General features: G+C 46.3%; 1 protein-coding gene across 3 annotated transcripts in view; it reads right to left on the bottom strand.

Moving 5' to 3' along the window:
* Positions 1-25164, bottom strand: part of Slc41a2 (solute carrier family 41 member 2) — a 104777-nt gene that overhangs the window by 18448 nt on the left and 61165 nt on the right. For all 3 annotated transcript variants that reach the window (XM_032910571.1, XM_032910577.1, XM_032910585.1), the window contains exons 9-10: positions 7682-7813; positions 6407-6555 (exon numbers count right to left, since the gene is read on the bottom strand). In XM_032910571.1, the coding sequence (XP_032766462.1) occupies positions 6407-6555; positions 7682-7813 (281 nt within the window). The remainder of the gene's footprint in view (positions 1-6406; positions 6556-7681; positions 7814-25164) is intronic.

Raw genomic sequence — 25164 nt, 5'->3', positions numbered from 1 at the left:
ATCTGAGATGTAGTAAGAACAGAAACCCGTCTTTTAAGTCATGTTACTGGGAAGCACACACATGTTGCTAAGACCATGCAGATAGTAACTGACCAGCCACAGCATATGCCCTTTGATTCTTCCCTTCAGAATATCCATGTGCTTTCCAAGAGTGACAGGCAGGAAGTTTGACTGTAGAGTTCAGAAGACTACACTATTAATAAGAAGGCAAGACCTCCTCTTCTCTAACTGCCTCTTAACCTTCTTAATTCTCTTATACCCTGCAGCTTAGAGAAGGTGCACAGGGACAAAAACAGTGCCATCGATTTCTTTGATGGTAACGAGCGCACTACCTGATCAACTCCTGGTATTTCTCATTTCCAACTTTACATACTGAGAATCTGTTGTCACTTCGCATTAAGGGAGACTTAGTTAAGATTTTTATCTTAATTCAGTGTACACATGAGTGCAGTTCCCGCAGAGGCCAGAAGAGGGCGTCAGGTCCCCAGGAGCTGGAATGACAGGCAATTGTGAGCCTCAGGATGAGAAATGACCTTAGGTCCTCTGAAGAGCGGCGCATACTGTAACCCACTGAACCCTCTCGCCAGCTACAAGGGAAACGGTTTTCTCTGTCTCGGGGGCAAAGGTTTATATAACGGAACTTTAATGATAAATTTACCTCGGATTTTTGTTTGAAGGTATTCATAGCATTCTTAGTGATCTTAGTGATTTTCTCACGTAACAATCAGTACCTAAAATAATTAAAAGTTTCACTGACAAGCGACTCCAAGTCATTGCTTATGGGTTGCGTGAATAAACGCTTCCTTGGAATTCGATGGGGATTAAGGGCTAGAAACGTCCCCTTTTCTTTCTCCGCTGAGATGCGTTTTAGCATCAAACATTAAGATGTCCCGCACACATCTAAAATCACCACGATGAAAGGGAAGAAGAAGACAAGATGGTAAAACATAAGGGATTTTGCTTCATGTTTAGTCACAGCGAGAGGATTGTAAAACACTGGGGCCTCTCACATCTGGCAGCACTCGGTGACAGTGTCTACCATATCTGTCCTTGCTCGGTCATCCGGGGGCATCTTCTAGGTATGCCGTCCAGACACGTGCCTCCGTGTCACCGTGTCACCCACAGGAGACACGCACTTAGGATGTAAACGCAGGAGAATGGGTGGGAAACGAAGCACGCAGCACTGCCACGGCTTCTCGGCTGCAGAGCCCAGCGCGCTGACCCAGCTGGGGGTGTCTTTGCTCCTTGTCAGGTCTGTTATGCTGTCCCGGCTCTAAGCTCGTGAGAAAGACCGGGAGTAAAACGAACCAAAAACAACCAAAGAAACAAACGAACAAAAACCCTTCGCAAACAGACAGATTCCTTACGACTTAAAAGGCAGGAGCAGGAGCGCGCTCCATCGAGGAGTGGAATGCTAAACCACACTTCTGTCTCCTAGCGGCTGCGAGCAGTCAGGGCACAGCAGCAGAAGCTGATGCTTCTGGAGAAGAGCCCACGTCTTCTTGTGGAAGGAAACACGCGAGGTACGCAAGATTCAGACTTGAGAGTAACAGGGCAACCTAAAACCAACGCTTGTACTATCCACAGCTAGTTGGCTCTGAGTATTATGGGATGGCTGGCGATACCAACCTACTCTACTGTTGAAGAAAGAACATCTCGGGGACGTCACTCCGGCCCAGTGAAGGGAGGGGCTGGGGAGATGGCTCAGTGATGGCTCAGTCAGTAGGCGCTTGGTGTGCATACAAGAGGACCTGGGTTCTGATTCTCAGACCCAAATCCTCACAAGGGTTATCAAAAGCTGAGCACAGCAGTGTGTGCCTGCAACCCTACACTGGGACGTGAAGACAGGGGGATCCATGGTGCGTGCTGGCTGGCTAGTCTAGTCTAACCAGCAAAGTCCCCGGTCACTTAGACGCCCTGTCTCAAAAACTGAAGTAAAGACGGATAGGAGGAACACACCAAACATCAACCTCTGGCTACCACATGCATGCACATACATGTACACGCACTACACACACAGGCGCACATGTGTACACACACATGTACATACCATATACACAGATGCACATGCACGTACATACATGTACACACCATGCAGACATGTACACATGTACACCCATCGCATACACATGCATACCCCACATACACAGGTACACGTGCATACACACCACGAAAAGCAAAATAAAGTCTGTAAAGTCGAAAGTGCCGTTTTTAAAGAGGCTCGGCAGCTGTCACTCTGAGGCACACCGTTTCTATCCTTTATTAATAATGGTAACAATCTGCGTGGGGGCAGCAAACTGCCCCGTAACTCATTCACTCTTCAAAACAAGGGGACCGCCGCTACCCTTTCCACTTCTCAGAGGGGAAGTGTTTTTGCGACACAGTGAGTGAGCGAGCACTGGCTCAACCCCAACCTTGCAGCCTCCACCGGTGGGGACAGTAGCCAAAGGCACGTGTGGGGACAGCCAGCTTTAATTCCTGCACTCGGGAGACAGAGGCGGGTGAATCTGAGGCCATCCAGGACAGCAGGGCTACTTAACAGACCCTGTCTCAGAAAGGGGAAGGGCACGTGAGCGTACTCTGTGAGTGAGACCTGGGCCTATTTCTCTTTCAGAAGGTCCTGAGTTCAAGGCTCAGCACCCACATCAGGCAGCTCACAACTGCCTGCAACTAGAGCTCCAAGGGATCCACCGACCACCTCAGGCCTCTGCAGCTACACACCACACACGCACACATGCACACAAACACACACATACACACATACACCACACATGCACACACCCACAAACACACACACACAAATGCACACACGCACACATGCACACATGCACACAAACAAACACACACACCACACATGCTCACCAACACACACACACACACCACATGCACACAAACACACACGAATGCACACACGCACACATCCCATGCCATGCATGCATGCACGATTTAAATGAAATCTTTTTTTAAAAAATGAAATGTTTTATAACCTTGGAAAAATTACTTCTATTTCTTTCAACTTACAGGAAGAACACAGGGCAGCCGGGCATATAGACATGGAGGAGCTACATGGCGAGCACACACAGGAACCTACTCTAGAAATGGCTGTTCAGAGCATACCTGTCTGCGTGCTTCCCTCAGGGCAGAGGAGAGCAGCGAACACCGGTGACAGTAACAATCATCTCTTCCAGTCCTTGGGCAGTGCAAGCTCACAGCAAGAAAAGCATTGGGACTGAGTGCCCTGTTTACAGCAGGGAGGAAGACGGCTCCCTGGGCAAGCCGCGTTGTATCATCCCTGAAAACCTCACGTTTACACTATGGTGCACTGGTGTGGTCAGGGAGCGTCAGACCAAAGGCCCTTCAACTGTGCTTGAATTCACTGCTCTGGGGGCTTAAAGGCCACCTCTGCAGCAAACCAAAGGGGAGATTTGTTGAATAAATAAAACGTTAAAAAATTAACAGTGGCTTAATAAAATCAGAAGATTAGAAAGCATTACAGAGTAAGAGTCTCGATCAAGCTGCCAGGACTGGGTTATTTTAGAATCGACTCTACCCTCCCTGACTTGGCACCTAAGGCCTGTGTGCATCAGGCTCAACCTGCCTTAAGGTCTCCTCTTCTCCCCCTCCCCCTCCTCCCACCCCCGAATCTGGGTCTACCCTGCTTTCCCAGCACAGTTCTGTGCTTTCTCTGTGAATTAAATCAGGGATCTAGAGTCCCCCACGATGCCAGCCTCCTGTAGAAAGTATCTGAGCATACTTACTAAGTACTGTGCCAATGTGTTTGTTATTAAGCAACCGTGAAGATAATAAAACACACTCTAAGCACATCAGGCAGACAGAGGATTGAGTCTTTCTTTCTATACATACTACACTGTTCTGTGCTTTTGAAACTCACTGCCTCTTATCAAAGAATACATCTCCCGGGGGCTGAGAACGCAGTGGCGTGTGGGCACGGTGTGGGCATGGTGTGGTGCTTTGCTTTATCGACCAGGCACCGTCTTAATCTGTCTCTGAAAGCGCCAGTGCTCCTCACTGTGGGGGCACCCAGTCCCTGAGGTTAAACATGAAGTCGGTCCTGAGGAGCAGGGGCAGTTGAAGCACTAAGGCTTATGGGAAGAGACCCAAGTGGAAAAGGAAAGGATTACTGATGCCACAGAAAATGATACACAAAAAAATACAGGCAGAGCAAAGCCGTCTGCCTTGATGAACAAAATAAAGTAGGCTTAATTACACTGACAATCCATCCATCCGTCTATTTAATTAATTATTTATTAATTTACTTATTTATTTGAGACAGGGTTTCTCTGTGTGTCCTGGAACTTGCTCTGTAGACCAGGCTGGACTTGAACTCAGAGATCCCTCTGCCTCCCGGGGGCTGGGATGAAAGGCCTGTGCCACCACCACCCAGCTTCAACCATTTTTTTTTTTAAGTTGTGGTATAAGTCTGTGAGAAATATGGGACCTTGTAACAACCCTAAAGCATCTTGATTTTTTTTAAGCCAAAGTCAAAATGGAATTAATCATGAACTCTAGGTTTAGGTCTATTACTTTAAAACTTACCAATAATGGCAGAAAAAATAGCTAAGGTATTTCAAACCGATGGTCTCTGAGAAACAGTTCTAAGGACTTCAAACCTTTTGGTACTATTTAATATTTAAAATGTGTACATTTGGGGTTGGGGATTTAGCTCAGTGGTAGAGCGCTTGCCTAGCAAGCAGAAGGCCCTGGGTTCGGTCCCCAGCTCCGAAAAAAAGAAAAAAAAATGTGTACATTTACTATAGCAGCACACTTTTAAATATTTTGCTGGCATATATTAATTGTATATAATAAGGCTTACATTATGGTATTTGCACACATGGACATGATGTACTTTGATATTCTCACAGACATCCCATTTATCACCCTCTCCAAACTCCTCTTCCAAACCAGGACCCCTTTTCTGCTTTCATCTTTTGAAACAGTGTGTGTGTGTGTGTGTGTGTGTGTGTGTGTGTGTGTGTGTGTGTGTGTCTGTGTATGTCTGTGTGTGTCTGTGTATGTCTGTGTGTATGTGTGTCTATCTGTCTATGCCTGTGTCTGTCTATGAGTCCCAATGAGTTTCATTAGAGTTGTTTACCAGAGCATAGGTAAGGGTTTGCTTACATAAAAGAAAATTTCTAAAGTTTAGGCAGTAAAGGCGTTCTACACAACACAGAGGAATAGACATCTTAAAAGAAAACAAATAGGGGCTGGGGATTTAGCTCAGTGGTAGAGCGCTTACCTAGGAAGCGCAAGGCCCTGGGTTCGGTCCCCAGCTCGAAAAAAAAAAAAAAAAAAAAAAAAAAAAAAAAAAAAAAAAAGAAAACAAATAATGAAGCAGAGAAGGTTTAAGTAAGTCTGATGCTAATCTAATGGTGAACACCACTGTAACCCAGTACTCACAGGCAAAGGCCAGCGGATTACTAGTTTGAGGCCAGCCTGGGTTACATTTGAGTTTTGAATCCAGCTTGGGTTACATGTCAAGAGAAAAAATTCACCAAAAAATAGCATTTAAAGACGTCTTCCCCAGAACTGAAGAACGTGAGCTCCTGAACTGATAAGAATCAAACAAGAGATAATTTATACCCATGCCAGAGTTTATCAGCACAGAGTTTAAAAGCTGCCAACATGGCAACAAGAAAAAGAGAAGAGGCACAGCTCTTACAGCTGCTAGGACCTCAAAGCACACGTCACATGTGTGGGAGGAACAGCTGTGAGGGAAAAGCGCTTGTCCCACAAGTGTGAGGGGCCCGGGTTCGCACCTCCAGGACCCTCCGAAAGCCGGGTGCAGAGGGGCACATCTGGATCCCAGCACATCCCCCCCCAGGGTGGGGGGCAGAGCCTGGAGACTTGCTAGAGTCTCCTGGAACGGCTAATCCGATAAAACAGGGTGGAAGGCAGACCTCAACATTCCAGGTTACCGTCTGACCTCACCACACATGCCTGCACCTGCACTCGTTCACAGAGACACTGGTGAACATAAAGGTAAACAAACAAACAAACAAACAAACCAAGTTCTTGCAAGAGATTCAGGAGCCACATGGCTCCCAATCTCACTGGCAACTCGAGCAGCTTGTAGGCAACAAGGCAGGCTGCCTTCAGAGTCCCCAAAGAAAAGTATCAGTCCACCTATTAATGTGGAAGGTGGGGTAAAACACCAGGCACCACCCCAAAATGTATTTCCTTTCCCTGCTTCAAGAAGCTATTGGAAGGTGTGTCATACAGGACAGGGTAACCAACAAAGGATGCTGTGAAACCCAGGCAGCCCACGGGTTCTGTGTACTGCACTGTCCCGTCTACTGAGACGTTAACTCTGCTGTGTACGTAGACGGCCGTCAGTTTCTCAGCGGTCTGGGCGAGCGCAGGAGAGCTTCAGACGCTGTCGTCTTACCTGGAGCACAGCAGCAAGCAGGTACACAACAACGAAGACTACGGTCAGAGAGGTGTGGCCGCTCTTCATCAGATGGATTGTGTAGAGGAAGATCAGGTGGCCGGGAATCACGAAGAGCAGGAGAACCTGGGCAGACTTATTGTTCACTCCTGTAACATGAAATGCCGGCAGCATTGAAAATTGCATGTGAGGGCTGCGGCTGGTGGTGCAGCTCAGTGAAAGGCTGCTCCCCTGTCAGGCAGTCACAGGGTTCGAGCCCCAGTACCGGTAGAAAAATAAAGTGAGCCTGTAAACTGGGCACTGTGATCCGGGTTACCACCTCAGAAGACAGCCTTGGTCGCCTAGCAAAATGCAGGCAGAGGCAGGAGCTCCTTGAGTTCAAGGCCAGCCCTAGCCCAACAGTGAGTCCCAATCTCAGAAACACAAAAGAACAAACTGAAGGTGACTTTCTCCTCTCGATACCACAGCTCACAGCGTCCGTCAGTTCAACTGCCAAGAGTAAACCTCAGTCATCTACAATCCACTTAACTCTTGAAAATTCCCCCATTAGGTGTAATTATAAAGTCAAGTAAAAGATGGTTGATTAAAAACTTATTTTGGAGAACTTTAGTATCTACCATAGAAACAGAAGGAGAATGCAAAAACTGGAATGTTAATTTTATGTCTTCGTTAATAGCTCCATCACTGATATCACAGGAGGGGCTCAGTGCCAAGAGCACGGACTGCTCTTCCAGAGGACCAGGGTTCGATTCCCAGGACCCACGTGGCAGCGCACAATCTACTATCACTCCAGTTCCAGGGGTCTGATGCCCTTCCAGCCTGCACCAGGCACACAAATGGTGCCCAGACACACTTATAGGTGAACAGCCGTACGTATAATAAAATGATTACCACTGTAATGGCTGCCACAGCTGTTCACGTGTGTGACGTACTGTTTCCTGTCGTCGGCTTGTCTCCTAACATCCTGGTTCGGAGTAAATAAATAGCCACACTTTAAAGCCAACAGCAGTAATACGGAAGAAAGGCCATCTGTCTCTCAGTCAAGGGAGACGCCTGGGTTTGTACGTGTGGCTCCTCTCTTAGCCAACAAGATGCCCCTGAGACAGGAAGAGAAAGCCTAAATGCCACATGACCCACACGGACACGGAAGGCCTTTGTTCCCTGACATTAGCTCAGCACAGCATTCGTAAAACATGTTTGACAAATTATGCATGCCTCAGGTCTCGGCGGGCAGCAGTTCCTCACAAAATACACGCAACCCCACACAACACTTACCTGAACCAAAAAACGTCCTAAATGGGTAGGAGCAGCCTTTGGGCTCCTCAGGTAGTTCTCCGGGGAGGCTGTGTAAATGGAGGTAGGTAGAAATCCTGCTAGCCTGAATGGCCACCAAATTGCCACCGATCCCTAAAACAGTGGGAAAAAACAAGTGGACAGGTTACCCTTTCGCTTAAACAACTTCTAAATTCTACCCGAGCAAGCTTCTTCCTGCCCCACGCTAGGCCAAGGAAACGCATCTTTCCCTGGAACATCGGTTTCTTTAACGTTGAGAGGGGAAATAACCCATAATATCATTAACTGTAAAAAAAACAAAAACAAAAACAAAAAAACCCCACCACCATTATATTCAAATCTGATTGGCTGTCTAATGTAAAAGTAGGCCGGAATAATAGTTTAAAAAAATCACTCCTGCAATCAATTCACAAAACTAGGAAACAAGATATTCATGTTTGCCGCCTTCACGAGAGAAAATATAAGCTGGATTTGTTCACACTGCCAGGCTAGGAACCTTCTCATCTCACTGAAGAACACGAATTAGGAGTTGAATAAAATTACTCAGGAAAGTCCCACTTTCTGCCTAGAAACAGCCTCTCCCTGACTCAGGTGCAGAAGAGTCGATGCTGAGGTCTGAAATGAGCTCCAAGGTGAGAGAGGGCATCCGAACTCTTTCTCCACTTGCAGAGTCAGTGAGGGAGAGAGAACAATCACAGAAGCAAACGGGAAGCAGCAGACTCAGCTTCCAAGTTCTTACACAGGGCACACGGGCCAGCATAACCCATCAGGAGGCTGACCCGGGATACAGGCCATGTTTCCCAGACAGTGAGCGAACCTCCAAACGTTTCCAATAGGTACTTCCGACACAGACTGAGGGAGGGTCAGAGACTCGAGTCAAGCTCCCAGGATACCATCTTAACCACTTTCAGACCTGGCGCCACGCAAATCATCTCACATCAAGCCAAGCCACCTGGGAGGTGGAGGAAATGCTTTATCTGCAGGACCCTGGGGTTTGCAGATGCCACAGGATGAAGGAAAGTCAGCCAGTGAGGGGAAAGAGAAACTCTTGGTACACCCCACCCTGCCTCTCAGGACCAGGCTCAGGAAGTGTGGAGATAAGGTAAGGTAAGAGAAGCCTAGCCCACATCATGTAGGAGGGGAAAGCGTCAGAAGAACAAGACCACCAGGAGCCACGTCACATCACGCACACTCGGTCACACTGAGAACCGGCAGTGGGAGCCCGAGATGGAGAGACGTCGTATAGCCAGAACACTGAAGGAACCGCCGTCCACAGACTGCCCCAAACCTACACTAACAAAAGGAGAGACATGCTCATTGCTAGGCACAAATAATATTTATCCGAGTCTCCAGTGGTCTTTTCTATACAATGTCAAACTTTTAATAAAACTACAAGACAGGGCTAAAAGGAAACAAAGGCAACAGTGCCCTGAAATCAGAGGTGTTCCTCCCATTTTCATACAGGACAAGGTTGCACATCCATGATGCTCACATCCTTAAAACTTCAAAAAGATGTGCAAAACAGAGAGGAAGGGTGGAATAGTACACAGAAGAGCACAAGTCAGCAGCGGAGGAAACACAGCGAAGAAATAAACCAGAAGCCTTTGACCAAGTGAACGAAAGGGAGGAGATTCAGGTAACACCTTGGAGGAGGCAGGGCAAGTTCAGCATCTGTAACAGAGGGAGAGGGAGAGGGGAGGGGCAGGGAGAGGAGAGGGGGAGGGGCAGGGAGAGGAGAGGGAGAGGGGCAGGGAGAGGAGAGGGGGAGGGGAGGAAGAGGAGGGACTGTTGTGAGTCTGGAGCCACCTTGGCATGCACAGCGAGATCTATGCTAACCTTACTTACGTGGCTACAGAGGAAGGCTATCCCAGAAATAAACAAGTAAATGAGGTGGACAAGTGTGAGAGCAGTGTCCTTGCAGGGGACCCACTCAGGCTTCCAACACCTTCTAACTCCAGCTCCAGGGGGTCAAGGCCGACACTGCACACCTGTGAACAAACTGCCCCCTCCACGCACGGAACTATACGTTTTTAAAAAGCAGCCCAATATTAAAAACAGAGAATCAAACAGAATTCACCACCCTTCCAGTAAACACACATTTAAAAAAGGTATTATAGGGATATCATGAAATAACTTCCATTCGAAACTACTAGCAAATCAAATTCAGCAAAATGTTCCATGTACGACAGACAGGTCACAGCCAAACTGGGCTTATCCGAGGGATGAAAGACCAAGTTAACAGTGGAGGTAAATGAACATAATTCATTAACCAGTGAATGGACGGGAGTGTAACGTGATTCTAAGAATATGTGGGGGGAAACCTGGTACAACTCAACAGTCGTGATTAAAGGCAAAAAACTCACCAATATACACGCGCGCCGGGACAGACGGGGCACAGCAGTCTCAGTAAGCCGTGTGAGCCAGCCAGCTATTAATGTGTAAAACCACCAAGAAATCTGGTCCTGACTCTCATGCTAAACCAGAACCCAATCCCAGGTAAGTTAAAAACATAATCCAAAAGGTAAAATTGCTAAGCTGTAGAAAGATGACAGAAAGACAGCTGATGTTAAAAATCAGCTCAACGGGGAGGAGGACGTGTGGGTGAGTGGAGAAAGACCATTGCTGGGTGTGGATGGAGGGTGCTTCTCGAGGAGATGAGCATGTGAGTTGGAGGGAGAAGAGCTGTCCTTAGGGGGCGGGGGTGGAATCCATTGTGTGGACAGAAGGAAAAGGACCTTTTTCCTGAAGCTGGGCACCCCGCTGTACAACAGGGTTCTGAGGCTGGGGATGAGGTTCACTACAACTGGCCCCTGGAGAGGCTTCTTGGCCTCCATAACTGCATGACCAAATGACCAATCTCTCTAGTATATCAATTAACATATTCTCTCTCTCTCCCTCTCTTTCTCTCCCTCCGCCCCTCCCTCCCTTTTCCTCTCCTTCTTTCTCTCTCTCCCTCTCTCTTTCCCTCTCCCTGTTTGTCTGTCTGTCTCCCTCTCTCCTCCTGTCTCTGTCTCTCTCTTGTCTGTCTGTCTGTCTCTCTCTCCTCCTGTCTCCTTCTTTCTCTCTCCCTCTCTCTTGTCTGTCTCCCTCTGTCTGTCTCCCTCCCTCTCTCCTCCTTCTCTGTCTCCCTCTCCTCTCCCCTTCTCCCCCCCTCCTCTCCTCCCTTCCTCCCTCTCCCTCTCTTCCTCTCTCTCTTCTCCTCCCTTTTCCCCCCCCCCCTCCCTCTCCCTGTTTGTCTGTCTGTCTCCCTCCCTCACCCTGTCTCTGTCTCTCTGTCTCTCTCTCCCTCTCCCTTTCTCTCTCCCCCCTCCCTTCCTCCTCCCCTCCCTCCCTCCCCATCTCTCCTTTTCCCTCCCTCCCCATGCCTCCTTTCCACTGTCACTCTCTGGAGAATCCTGACTAATACATGTGGAAAGAAGTCTTTTTTAACAAAACTGTAAAGCATGAGGGAAAGTTTATAAAATTTAAAACTTTGGCTGGCCAGAAAACACTTTAGTCAAAGAGGGCAAACAAACAACAGAGTGGAGAAAACCTGCAAACACATGTAACTATCAACAGAAAAAGGACAAGGGATTAGCAGATTAGCAGATTAACCAAAGAGGTTAATCGAGGAGCTGGAGAGAGGAGCTGGTGGGTGAGACAGTTTGCCACACAAACTTGAGGGCCTGAATCCTAAACCCAGCATCCATGTAAACGCTGGGCCTATGCCTAGCCTATAACCTGCATCCTGTCAGAACTCGATGGGGCTTATTGGCCATGCATTAGGGCCAGGCTTAGCGAGGAACACCATCTCAAGGGAAAAAGGTAGAGAGTGGTAGAGCAGAATGCCTGACATCCTGCCATGGTCTCTGCGCACATATGTGGACATCACCACATGGATATAACACATGCTTTCACACACATGGGAGAAGTTAACTGAAATCACTAGTAAACCAGAGAGACTCAATCCCGCTGGGCATTGAAGAAATACAGCAGATGCAAAAGGAAGTCTTCGCACCTACCAGGACAAGCAGAAAAAACTAATTCTGGACACATAAACTGTTGATAATAACATGGAGCTCAACACACACACACACACACACACACACACACACACACACACACACACACACACGAGTGCACGTGCATGTACGCGTACCAACACCCTCCCTGGCTTCTACGCCATTGTACGGTGAGAGCCTACGAAGTTAACTTTTTCAGGTTCATCTGACTGACATCCTACAGCACTTGTCTCTCTGTGTTTGGCTTGTTTCAGTGAACATAACCACATTTCATCCATGTTGACACAGTGGCCAGACTTCATTCTCTTTTATCCCTGAACAGTATCCCTCTGTCTGTTTGGAACACATTTCCTTTATCCATTCATCTGGTGACATATTAAATTGCTTCCATCCCATAGCCATTGTGAACAGTGCTTCAGTAAACAGGGAAGTGTAAAAGCCTCTGACATATCAATTTTATTTCCTTTGGCTATGTCCCCAGCAGTGGGATTGTTGAACTGTGTAGTCATATTGATTCTTTTCCTTAGTGACTACATAGCAGGATGCAAGGGTTCCTTTCTTCACACTGCTTCACCAGTATTTTCCTTTTGTCTTCTGAAGCACAGACACTCTTACCAGAAAGACAGCCTGGAACACTGTGGTTTTGATTTGTGTATACCAGACTGGGGCTGAGGGCCATTTGTGCATCTGTAGAGAGCTGTCTATTTAGTTCCAGTGCTGGAACTGGACTGATAACACGGATTCACCAGGATTCCGCCTGAGCTGGACAGACAGTCCCACGTTGTTTAATGACGGAGGCACGCTCTGTTGAACTCACTGGTGTATTTCTTCTTACATAACAGACTAGACAGCTGCACAGACGAAGCCTGCTGTACAAACTAATACCGTCATCATATAGGAAGTCATTGCCCAAAATGTCACTCTGCTGTACATGGCTCCCAGAGAGGGAGAGTTTTGGATACAAATGATAAAAACCATTCAAGAGGATGTCGGAACCAGGCGCCAAGAACCAGCAGCTTTGACAAGTCTCTGCTGTAGACTGTCACTGCGGTGGTGTGAATGAGAATGGCACCCAGGGGATCAGTGTTTAAATGTTTGGTTCCCAGCTGGGGCTGGTGGAACTGTTTGGGAAGGATTAGGAGGCGTGGCCTCTGGTTGGGGGAGGTGTGTCACTAGGGGTGGACTTGGAGTTTTCAAAAGCCCAGGCCATTCCATGCCGTGATGGAGAATGTCTCTCTGTGTTTCTGGCATGCACGCTGCCTCCTAGTTCTCATGCCAACCTGTAAGCTCTCAGCCATTGCTCCATCACCATGCCTATCTACTCCATGCTCCCTGGAAGAGACTCGCCCTCTGAAACTGTAAGTCCCCAGTTAAGTGCTTTCTTTTATGAGCTGCCTTGGTCATGGTGCTTTATCAGGGAAGTATAGAAGTAACTAAGACATGTATCTCCTATGAATCCCAGTGCTCCAGACCAGAGGCTTCCAGACCAGTGAGAGTCCTGACCAGAGAGACCCCACACCAGTGAGACTCACCCCACCCCAGTGAGACTGCCTCACTAACAGGGTCCTGGGGCTGCTCCCGGAAGATGGGGTCTTTCCTGCACAGCTTAGGAGATGGCTTAAAGGAACTGAGGCAGGACAGAGCTGGTGTCAGGAGCTTCAGAGGCTGGGCAGCGGGCTGGGCACACATGCAGTTACATTCAGAACGACAGCTTTGGAACTAGGTATGGTGGGGCACACCTTTGACCTAAGAACTCAGGAGACAGAGGCAGGCGGCTCCCTGTGAATTCCAGGCCAGCCAGGGCTAGGAATAGGAAGACGCTGTCTCAAAGAATAAAAATAAATACAAGTTCAGTGACTGCTTATCTGTCATCTGGAGAAATTTTGGTGTTCGGACACATCCTAATGAAGTTAGCTTACTATGGGAGTGAGAACTGAATTACTGTAGTCCCAGGAAAGATGTGATAGAAAACAGTCACAAGCAAGCATGGGCTTACCATTGCCCAACAGAGAAGATCATGTGCTGCTGTCAGTGAGCTGAAGCTATAACGACTCTGTTATATTTTTAAAGGCAAAACCGAAATTCAGCCACACGATTTCATTGTCACGTGTCTCCAGCAAGCAACAAACGTCACTGAGAGCGAATGCTGGGTGTGGCTGTGCGCGCCTGTAATTCCAGCACTGGGGGCTAAGCGGGAGAATGAGGAGTTCAGCTACATAACAAGGTCCTGTCTCAGACTCAAACAATAGACAGGATGATTTCGAACTGAGCTCGGAGGAGCTGGAGAGGCGGCTCTGTGGTTACAGGTTGTACTGTCCTTGGAGGGGACCTGAGTCCAGTTCCCAGCACTATGTCACACTCCAAGAGATCTGACACCTCTGGTGTCTGTGGGCATCTACACTTACATGCAAATACTACCCCGTACACATATAAATAACACATTTTTTAAAAAGATAATAAAGATAATCACTTAGAAGTAGAGGGACAGTTCAGCTCACAAAACCTGACAACCTCAAGTTTGATTCCCCAGACCCCACTGTGAAAAGGCAAGAACCAACTGCAGAGGCTGTCCTCGGTCCTCCCCTCCCCACCACCACCACCCACCAACCACACTAACCAGAGGCTCTCCTCAATGTGTGTGTGTGCGCGCACACACATACACACACCACACACACTACCACCACCACCACCAACAACAACAACAATACTACCCAGAGGCTGTCTTCAGACCCCTCCTCCCTCACAACAACAATAATACTAACCAGAGTCTGTCTGAGCCCCCACCACACACACACACACACACACACACACACACACACACACACACACCAACAACACTACCCAGAGGCTGTCTAACCTCCCCCACACCACACACAATCACAACATCACTAAGCAGAGGCCGTCTTCAGCCCCACCCCACTCACATACACCCCCAACACTAAATGCTGGGGATGGCTCTGTGTACTGTGAATCAGGTGCTTATTTCTGTGCCCAGAGATCTCACTGCAGTTGAGATGTTGGCATTGTCAAGCATCTCCTGTCTCACTGTTACAGGGTCTCTGCTGGGAACCAGGAGAGAGAAATCACTGGAGAGAGTTCTCATGAGCGACAGTCACTAAGGGAGGAGGGCTGGAGGAGGAGCAGGCAGAGCAAGACTAAGATGGCAGCTAACAGGATGCACGGCTGGGTGGCAGCACAGTCGGATTACGACAGATGGGGACTCTGCCGCTATAGTGCAAGGAGTTCACTAAACATACCAGGTCTCTGTCACTATTCGGGAACAAAGGGGCGTGGAAAACCTGCTACTTCTGCAACTGAACTCAAGATAAGGTAACTGGAGAGAGCTAACTCCTAAGACTGTCTTCTGGCTTAGACACACACACACACACTCACACACACACACACACACAGACACACAGACACACACACACACAGACACACACACACACACACTCACACACACTCACACAGACACACACACATACACACACACACTCACACACACACACACACACACACACTCTCACACACACACACCCACACACACACACACACACACACACACACACACACACACACACACACACACACACACACACACACACACACACACACACACACACACACACACACACACACACACACACACACACACACACACACACACACACACACACACACACACAGACACATACACACAGACACACACACACACACACACACAGACACACACACAGACACACACATACACACAGACACCACCCCACACACACACACACACACACACACACAGACAACAAAACACACACACACACACAGACACACACACAAACACACACACACAGACACACACACACACAGACACACACACAGACACACATATACACACACAACATACACACACACACACACACACACACACAGAGAGACAGACACAGAGAGAGAACAATACTGAACTTAAAAAAAAATTAATTAATTCAGTTTATCATAAAAATATTTTTTAAAAAACTACACCCTACAATGTTCTGGGCACTCTTCTAGTGGAAACAAATTTCTTTAAAATTATGTTTGAAAATCACACGGTCGGGCAGCGTCACTGAGGCACATCAATGCAGAGGTCTGTCCCCTGCAGATCCCAGCACCAGCACCAGGCCCGGAACCCTGCCCCAGTCACACAGAAAGAACTCCTGCAGCAACAGGCACCTCTTAGACACCTCCTTTTCTAGTGTGAATGTACAACAATCCTTGTAAGGATGTTGACGTAATTGTTATTCATTCATTCATTCATTCATTCATTCAAGGATGTGTGTTCATTGCCAGCATCATCAACAACAAGCAATCTGCACGAGGAGTCTGTCCTGCCTCACTGTTTCCTACTGTAAGCCCTTCCTTTGCTTAGCATGATGTCAAATTCATCAGTCAGTCAGAAGCTACCATGGTACTGTTCTGCTTTTCAATTTATTTAGAGTCATCTGAGAGGAAGGAACCTCAATTAAGAAAACGCCTCCATAAAATTGGGGTGCAGGCTTGCGGTAGAGCATTTTCTTAATCAATAAGGGATGGCCCCGCCACTGGTGGTCCTGGGCTGGGTTCCATAAGAAAGCAGGCTGAGCAAGCCAGGGGGAGCAAGCCAGCAAGCAGCACCCTCTGTGGGCCCTGCTGAGCTCCTGACTCCAGGTTCCTGCCCTGTACAAGTTGTGCCTCGATCTCTTTCAGTAACAGACTGTCGCCTGGAAATATACACTGGAACAAACCATTTCCTCCACGTTCTTTGGTATTATGGTGTTTCTCCACAGCAATAAAACCTGAACTAAGACAGGCACATCTTACTGTGCACTCCTGGCTGACCTGGAAGTGCTTCCACGAGGCTGGCCTCAAACTCACAGAGATCCACCTGCATCTGCCTTCTGAGTACTAGGATTAACAGTGTGCACCACCATGACCAGTATCCGTACCAACTTAAAATGACTTCTGCTTCCTTGTTGAATTTCTTGTGTGTGTGTGTGTGTGTGTGTGTGTGTGTGTGTGTGTGTGTGTATACTGGCGCCATAACACACATGTGTAGGAGCCCCAGGTGTTCGTGTGTGATAAAGGTCTCTTCCTCACCATCGTCTTGTCGCTGTGTACTCTAGGCCAGGTGGCTGCAAGCTTCCAGGAAGTCTCGTCTCCACACTGTAGGTGAACTTACGGTGCTCAGCTTGTATGTGGGTTTGGGACAAATTAAATTCAGGTCTTCAGTGTGACACCCACTAAGCCATTGCCCCAGCCCCTGATTAATGACTTTTCTGTTGGATGCTTATGACAATGTAGTTTTTAAATCTGGAGTTTTCTAATCAGAGCTCACCTCTGAAAGTTAATAATGAGACCAGAGAACCCCACAGCTAGCATGAACCGTCCATCTGCTGACAGTACAACACAAGGCCAGTGACTCATTCTGCTGATAGTGAATCAATGTATCCCAGCGACCGAAAGAAACGAGAGCATTTGTCCTAAGAACTGAAGCACTGTCACAGAGATTCTGGGGACACAGAGAGGAAGATGGGACCTTGGATCCATCCATGGACATCCATGGCTCACAGCCTTTCAAAATGCAGAAGAATCCAACAGTAAGAAAGCAAGATATCGCAGATAACATTTTTCAACACCAGCCACAGGAATGCAGGGACCTCCGTGTGTTTCTTGTCTTCTTCACTCTGGGGACTCTCTGGGAGCAACGCTCCATCTGGTGTCTCACCAGACATGGGATGCCTCAGTGCACATACAGGCAGCATGTGCGTAAGGCTTGAGCTGACCTACCATAGCTGCCATTTTGCAGAGACTAAGCTATTAATGATCCCTTGTGGCTCTCACGGAAGGCGCAGATGCCTACAGAAGCAGCATTTGTCACTTCCATGCTACCATATGCTAGGGGCTAACATGGGATAAGTCATCCCAAAGGCTTCCTCAGTCAACTTCACAAACACACTAGGGCTTCCTCCAGACGAAGTGAATTCCATGTAAAGAAAACAGTAACCAGTGAGCGACTAGTGAGCGACAGACTTTCATGGTCTTGTCAGGATCGCTGACAAGTAATTTTTAATTACTGCAAAATTATTACCGTAGCACAGCTTCTTTGATGTCAGCACGCTTTCTTGGTACTGTTTTATACACTGTCGCATTTAAGAACTTGTTATTAATAAAGCTTTTGAATTATTTAAATTCTACAGACACTAACTGCGTGATTAAAGGTAGCAGGAGGCATCTAAAGATAGTCTCGTATAAATTAAAAACATCAGAAGAGACAGCCTGTCAATATTAGCAAGACTCCCCAGTATCCACAGGACCTAATTTTAGGTCTATTATGCTGGAATAAGCTCATTAATCGTGTAAATACCTGATGCTAAGAAGAAATTAGCAGCAGGTTCATCTCGGGACTTCTTTAAGCCCTGTTTCCAGTAAATGTCTCACACTCCCGGCATAGATCATAGTGCAGATTCTATCAAGAATTCTCTTTGTACGTTCTCAATGGAACCTAACACAAAAGTGTGTTTCCTTAAAAACTGTATTTACAAGTGATGTGGCCCCTTCCGTGGGTGCATTTCAAACACCTCCACTTGCCTCTGAAGATCATCCTCCAGGCACGGCTCCCCGCCAGAGCTCAGTGATTACAGTAATTACTCTTCAGGTTTAAAACATGCACGGGGATGCAGAGACATGGCCTCCATTCGCCGGTTTCTCAGTTGCGGGCGGAAGACTTTTCACCTAGGTATGGGCAGGCACACTTAATTCCCGTCCTCCACACACTGTCTTTATTATCGATGATAATGTGCATAAACTGGCTCATGTCTGACCTCTGCATTTTCCACCCTAGCTCATTCATTTCTTTCTTTTCTTTTCTTTTCTTTTCTTTTCTTTTTTTCGGAGCTGGGGACTGAATCCAGGGCCTTGCGCTTGCTAGGCAAGCACTCTACCACTGAGCTAAATCCCCAACCCCAGCTCATTCACTTCTAATGAGGGAAAAAACACTGTATTCCTTTCATGTATAGTGTGTGTGTGTGTGTGTGTGTGTGTGTGTGTGTGTGTAACATTCTTTAGTGTATAAAGTATATTCTCTGTACATATTTGTAATATAACCATGTGATAAGTATGTATATGTGTAACTTTGCAGTATTATATAATGGATTTAAATAGATATACAGGGAATCTGCAATGTTAATATTACTGTAGCCATCTTTGGGGGAAATTATTTTAAATAGCTCCTTCAGAAAGTGGTAATGGGGAAAAAACCAGCTTAAAAATGACTGCCCTAGATTAGAACTCCCCACCTGGGATGTCTACCCAGGGAAACTGGTCATGCTGTCTTTGTACATGAAGAATAGAAGCAGTGAAGGCCTTTAAATAAAAAAGCCCATGCTTAAGCGAATGTAGACTATGAAGCATCTCGCCTGGGCCTGCTGTGTTCACAAGGAGAGTCCCTCTCCCCTGCAGTGCCCTGTGGTCCTCCCTCCCACCCCTCCTCCCCTCCCACAGGTGACTTAGTCTTCCATTCTTCTGCATCTTTGTGTTTTCCTCAAATTGTGTATTCCTAAACAACGCGCCACTTAGTTTCCATGCTTGTAGGATTTATACAAAGGGCATCACACAGTATACAGCATTCCCAGGATTCACCACTCTCTCGTTCACGCTCACCATCAATAATACTCCATCCACCAAGAGACTACACCTTCACTTACTTAGCCCACTACTAACTAAGCTTTACTCCTACATTGCCAAATAAATGGTGCTCTCTTTCTGCTGAGGATGGACACCCAGGCCAACTCTTCCTTCCTTCTTGATATTTGTTTGTTTACTTCTGTGGGGTAGAGGTCAGGAGACAGCTTGCAGGAGTCCTTTCTCTTCGTCCACTATGTGGGTTCTAGGCACTGACCTCAGGTTGTCTCCCCTGGTGACAAACCCAAACCCCTTTCTCCACTAAGCCTGTATCACAGGCCTCAACTTCCTTCTGCCTGCAAATAATTCTCTTCTGGTGTTTAATTCTCACTTAATATCTGAAGACGCCTCGCCTAAATATTGCTATCTAAAGGTTTGGGGAGCTGAACACGCAGAAGGGATGAGAGAACAATATTAAGTCGGTTTCTCTAGTTATCGCCAGGAGAGATGATTAAGGGAAGAATTAATGTTGCTAACACTGCTAAAAGTTTTATATAAACAGAAAGAGCCGCTTTTTTCCATTTTTGCCTCCTTACGTGTTCCTTAACAGTTCCCCTAAAGTCTGTGCATTTGTTTTATGCTCTAAGTTGTGTTATTTAACATGATAATTCCCTCTGATTAACTGACATGTAGTTTGCAGCAAAATGAAATTTACTCCTTAACTCATACACTTATTCATACAGCGATTGCCAAACCCTAACGCCGTGGGCATTATTCAGAATCACAGAAAATAGAAGTTATCATTCAAAATAAACACCCGCATGGGACAGCTGCTCAGGGTGAAGCAGGGAGGCCCAGAGCAGGGAGACAACGGCTCTGCAGACACCGTCCTGGGGATGGGTGCTGCTGTGCCTGCGCCCTGGACATGGGAAGGAGAGTATGAGTAAGCACAGCAGCGTGATGTAAAGGGGATGCTCCTGGCACAAGCCACTCAACAAGGGGGGTCCTTCATGTGTGGGGAGGAGGTGAGACTGGGCCCAGAGAGTTAGGCTACATAACTGATGCTTTACTCCCCAGGAAGAGAAAGGGAAGTCATCTTCAAGCAAGGGCACAATCTGGTTTGCTAGAAATAAGTTGATTTTTTTTTTATTATTATTATTATTATTATTATTATTATTATTATTATTATTTATTGTTTGCATGTATCAGGTGCCCATTAAAGTCAGAGGACAACCTGCACCTTGTGAATCCTGGGGGATGCAACTCAGTCCTGGTGGCAAGGGCCTTCACCACACTGAGCCATCTCGCCAACCCAGAAGATAATTTTTACGACAGATGACTAGCAGGATAACTGAATGGGAGAAGGGCCAGAGAAGTAATTAGTGGGGATCTACTCTGGAAAAATAATGACCAAATATAAGAATAAAAAAAGTCAAGTATGCTTCCCCTACGGCCGTCCTTCCTTACCCCATCCCTCTGTCTTACCTGACAGAGGGAGAGCAGGTGGGCGATCCTCACTCTCCTTCCTGTCTTCCAGGTCCAACCCCCAGTCTCATCCCCAGCCCTGAAGCAGAGGTCCTGCCCGTCTTCCCTCTCTTCCTCTATTCCCTGTGGACTCCACAGGTCCTTACGGCAGACCCAGTTTTCTTCGCTCCTATGGACCCTCAGTCCTGTGCCTTTCTAGTCCATTGCTATACCTTCAGTCAGCTCCTCAAAACCAAGAAACAAATTCTACCAAGTCCCCAGCAGCCACATCTGACAGGGACTCAGAAGCACCCCTACCAGGAAACCCACAGCCACCACAGGGTCCTAAGATCTGAAAAGGACAACAGAAGTCAATGAACCAAAAACCCATCCCTAAAAACCAAGGTATCAACACCAAGAATTACAAGCATACAGCTAGCTGAAGCACAATGTAAGGACTTCAAAATAACTATCAGGAATATGCTCACGGACCTGAAAAAGGACAGGAATAAGTCCATTAGTGAAGTCTCCTTATAATAATCAAAATACCAAACGTACAGAATAAAGAAAGAATACTCAAAGCTGTGAGGGAAAAAGACCAAGTTACATAAAGGTAGACCTGTCAGAATGAAACCTGAGTTTTCAATGGAGACCAATAGCCAGAAAGGCCTGGAGAGATGTCCTGCAGACTCTGTGAGACCACAGATGCCAGCCCAGAGCACTATACCCAGCACAACTCACCATAGATGGAAAAAACATTCCATAATAAAACAAAATTTAAATAATATCTATCTAAAAATCAAGTTCTACAGAAGGCACTAGAGGGAAAAGTTCAACCTAAAGAGGTTAACCACACCCCACAAAACACAGGAACAAATGATCTTAGGCTGACAAGCCAAGCTGGGGGAGGGGTAGACATACTACAACAACAAAATAACAGGCATCAACACATACTGCTCAATGATAACTCTAAAAATCAGATGGTTTTAGTTTAGAATTCTATCAGATGTTCAAAGAGGAATTAATGCCAATACTCCTCAAATTATTCTATAAAATAGAAACAATGAGCATTGCACAACTTTTTTAATGAGGCCAAGTTATACTAATTCACATAAAACCCAATAAAGAGGACCAATTACCCTTATGAGCATAGATGAAAACTTTTTAATAAAAATATTTGCAAACCAAATACAAGAACATATTAAAAAAAGACCATTCATCATGATCAAGTATGCTTCATCTCAGAGATGCAGAGATGATTCAATGTATATAAACTGATAAATTAATTACTGTATAAACAGGCTGAAACACAAAAACTGCATGATCATCTCAGTAGATGTACAAAAAGCCCTTAGCAAACTCAAACACCCTTTCATAATAAAAGTCTTGAGGAGATGAGGGATATAATGGGCATACCTCAACATAATAAATACAATTTACAGCAATCTGATAGCCAACATCAACCTAAATAGAGAGAAACTCGAAGCAATTCCAGTAAAATCAGGAACAAGACAAGGTTGCCCACTCTCTCCATACCTATTCAGTACAGTACTCGAAGTCTTAGCTAGAGCAGTGAGAAAACGGGAGGCAATCAATAGAATGCAAACGGGAAAGAAGTATGTTTATTTGCAGATGATATGACAGTATACATAAGTGACCCTAAAAATTCACTGAGAAACTCTTCCAGCTGATAAATACCTCCAGCAAACAAACAGGATACAAAATTAACCCCCCAAACTCAGTCGGCTTCCTAGACGCAAAAGACAAAAGGACTGAGAGAGAAACCAGGGAAACAACACCCTTCGAAATAGCTGCAAAGAATAGAAAATATGTTGGGGGAACCTAACCAAGCTGTGAAAGACGTGGATGATACAAATGTTAAGATATTAAAGAAAGAGATTAAAGAGTCATCAGAAGATGGAAAGATCCCAATGCTGACAGATCCGAAGGATTAACATTGTAAAAGTGTCTACCTGACCAAGAGCAACAGAGATTCTAATGTGACTCTCCACAGACCGTGAAAGGACAACTTTCAGACACACACCGACAGGATGGCTAAACCAACCCTAAATAGTAGACGACTGCTGGCCGTGTCACCATCCCCGACCTTGAACTCTTCTACAGAGCTACGGTTGTTAATGAAAGCATGGCACTGGAATAAAGACAGGCACGTTGGTCAGTGGAACCAAGCTGGAGGCCCAGACATGAGCTTCTGTGTCCACGGAAATCCTGTTTTTTATAAAGAAGCCAGAAGTACACACTGGCAAAAAAGACAGCATCTTCAACAAATGGCACTGGCCAATCTGGACGGCGACACAAAGAACACAAAGAAATCCACACTTACTGCCCTGCACAATACTCAACTCCAGATGGACCGAACCTCAACATAAGGCCAAATACACTGAATATGGTCAAGAGGACTCGGGGATAGCCTTGAACACACCGGCACGGGAAGAGACTTTCTGAGCAGGGCACTGAGAGCACAGGCACTAAGAACAATGAAAAATGGGACCTCAGGAAACTGAAAAGCTTCTGCACAGCAAAGTCACCATCATTCAGACATGGCTATAGAGTAGGAAAAAGATTTTTACCACTATACATTCAATAGAGGGAAATATCTAGAATATATAAAGAACTCAAAAAAAAAAAAAAAAAGACCTCAAGAAACAGCACATTTAAAATGAGGTACAGATATTCTTAAATATACAGCACACAGAGAGAGAGAGAGAGAGAGAGAGAGAGAGAGAGAGAGAGAGAGAGAGAGAGAGTGCGCTGAAAAAGAAACAAGGGGAATGTAAATAAAAATTACTTTGAGATCTCTTTTTACATCAGTCACAGTGACCAAGATCAATAAAACAAGTGACAGCTCACGCTGGTGGGAATGTAGAGTAAGGGGAACACTCATGCGTTGCTGGTGGGACTGCAAACCTGTACAGCCACCGTGGAAGTCAGTCTGCCGGTTCCTCAGGAAGCTGGGAACAGATCTATTCCAAGATCCAGCAATATCACTGAAGATACCATATGCACTAGTTACAGAACTTGGAGAGATCAGGTTGGTCCTGACCCAGAAAGCTTTCTCCCTGGTGGCTAGTTTCATAATACTGGAAGATGCTATGTGGGTTGCTTAATTGGGGGGAGTCATCAACAACCTTACCCGGCTGTGAACTTTGTAAACTCAATAAAAACTAGCGTAAGCAAGATAGGCCTACAGGTGCTGGTGCTCTGGGGGAACCAACCACTCTCTGACTGGATTTAATTCCACTAACACATGCCTGGTGTAAAACCATAGCAAGAATCCATGCCTGAACTGAACCACTACTCTATTCTGCTAAATGGACCTGGTTCAGAGCTGCCCTCTCTCTAGAGACACGGTCAGTTGTTAATGAGAAACTCCCAACGAGTCAACGTACAGAGAGAAGATGTCAGTGGAATACTCAGCCACAGATGGACAGTACACATCGCACCCTTCCCCAAAGCTTAGGAACCACTTTGGAAGAGTGGTCAGGAAGACTGCAAGACCAAAACAATGTCTTCTGCACATGACAGATTGCCACGCTCACGAACTCGCAGTAGCCGTGGTTGCCTGCATAAGATCTACCCAGCTCAGTCCACATTCTTGCCTGGAGTGTGTATATGTGTGTGGGAGGGGGATTGGGGGGCGTCATGAGCCTCTAACCCTAACTGACAAGTCATAGACAGTAAGTAACAGTGATGGGTTCTGGAGGATGGAAAGTCCGTTTTCTTTAAGATGCTGTTCCTGGTAGACTACACTCCAGTGGATGCCTCAAACCCGGACACAAATTAGAGATGATAGGTTGTTTAAAAGAGAGAAAGGAAACGTGAAGTTTGGAGAGTAGGAGTGTGGGAGGATCTGGGGGTAGTCAAAAGGAGGAGTAGGGCTGGAGATGATCAAAACTGGGTGATATTCTCAAAGAATTAATAAAATATTTAAAAAGAAAATAGACTGTGGGTTGAGGATAAATCTCAGCGATGAGTGCTTTCCTACAGCATGTGAGAGGCTGTCAGTTCTCTCCCAAGTTCCACTAATAAGTAAATAAACAATATATAAGCCCAAGTTCAGTGGGCTTTGTCAACACATCTAGCAGACGTACCCAAAAGAGACTCACAGAATGGCTTACGAGATCCTGTAGTCAAGGACTCTGTAAACTTAATGTGTAGCTGATCACAGAACTCACTTCTCACACTGTACTTACAGAGCAAGTGTGGCCAATGCATTGTAGAAAATGCTGTTAGTTCTGAGGCATGCAAACATTTAATGATATTTTACTCAGATTGGCACAGATAAGCTTTACTTTAAACACATGCATCTGTGTATCGAATAAATTAGATAAATTAGCAGTTCTATGCTTT

This window comes from Rattus rattus, chromosome 1 (assembly GCF_011064425.1).
Source record: "Rattus rattus isolate New Zealand chromosome 1, Rrattus_CSIRO_v1, whole genome shotgun sequence".
Classification (NCBI taxonomy): Eukaryota; Metazoa; Chordata; class Mammalia; order Rodentia; family Muridae; genus Rattus; species Rattus rattus.
This window is presented reverse-complemented; position numbering and strand designations above follow the sequence as displayed.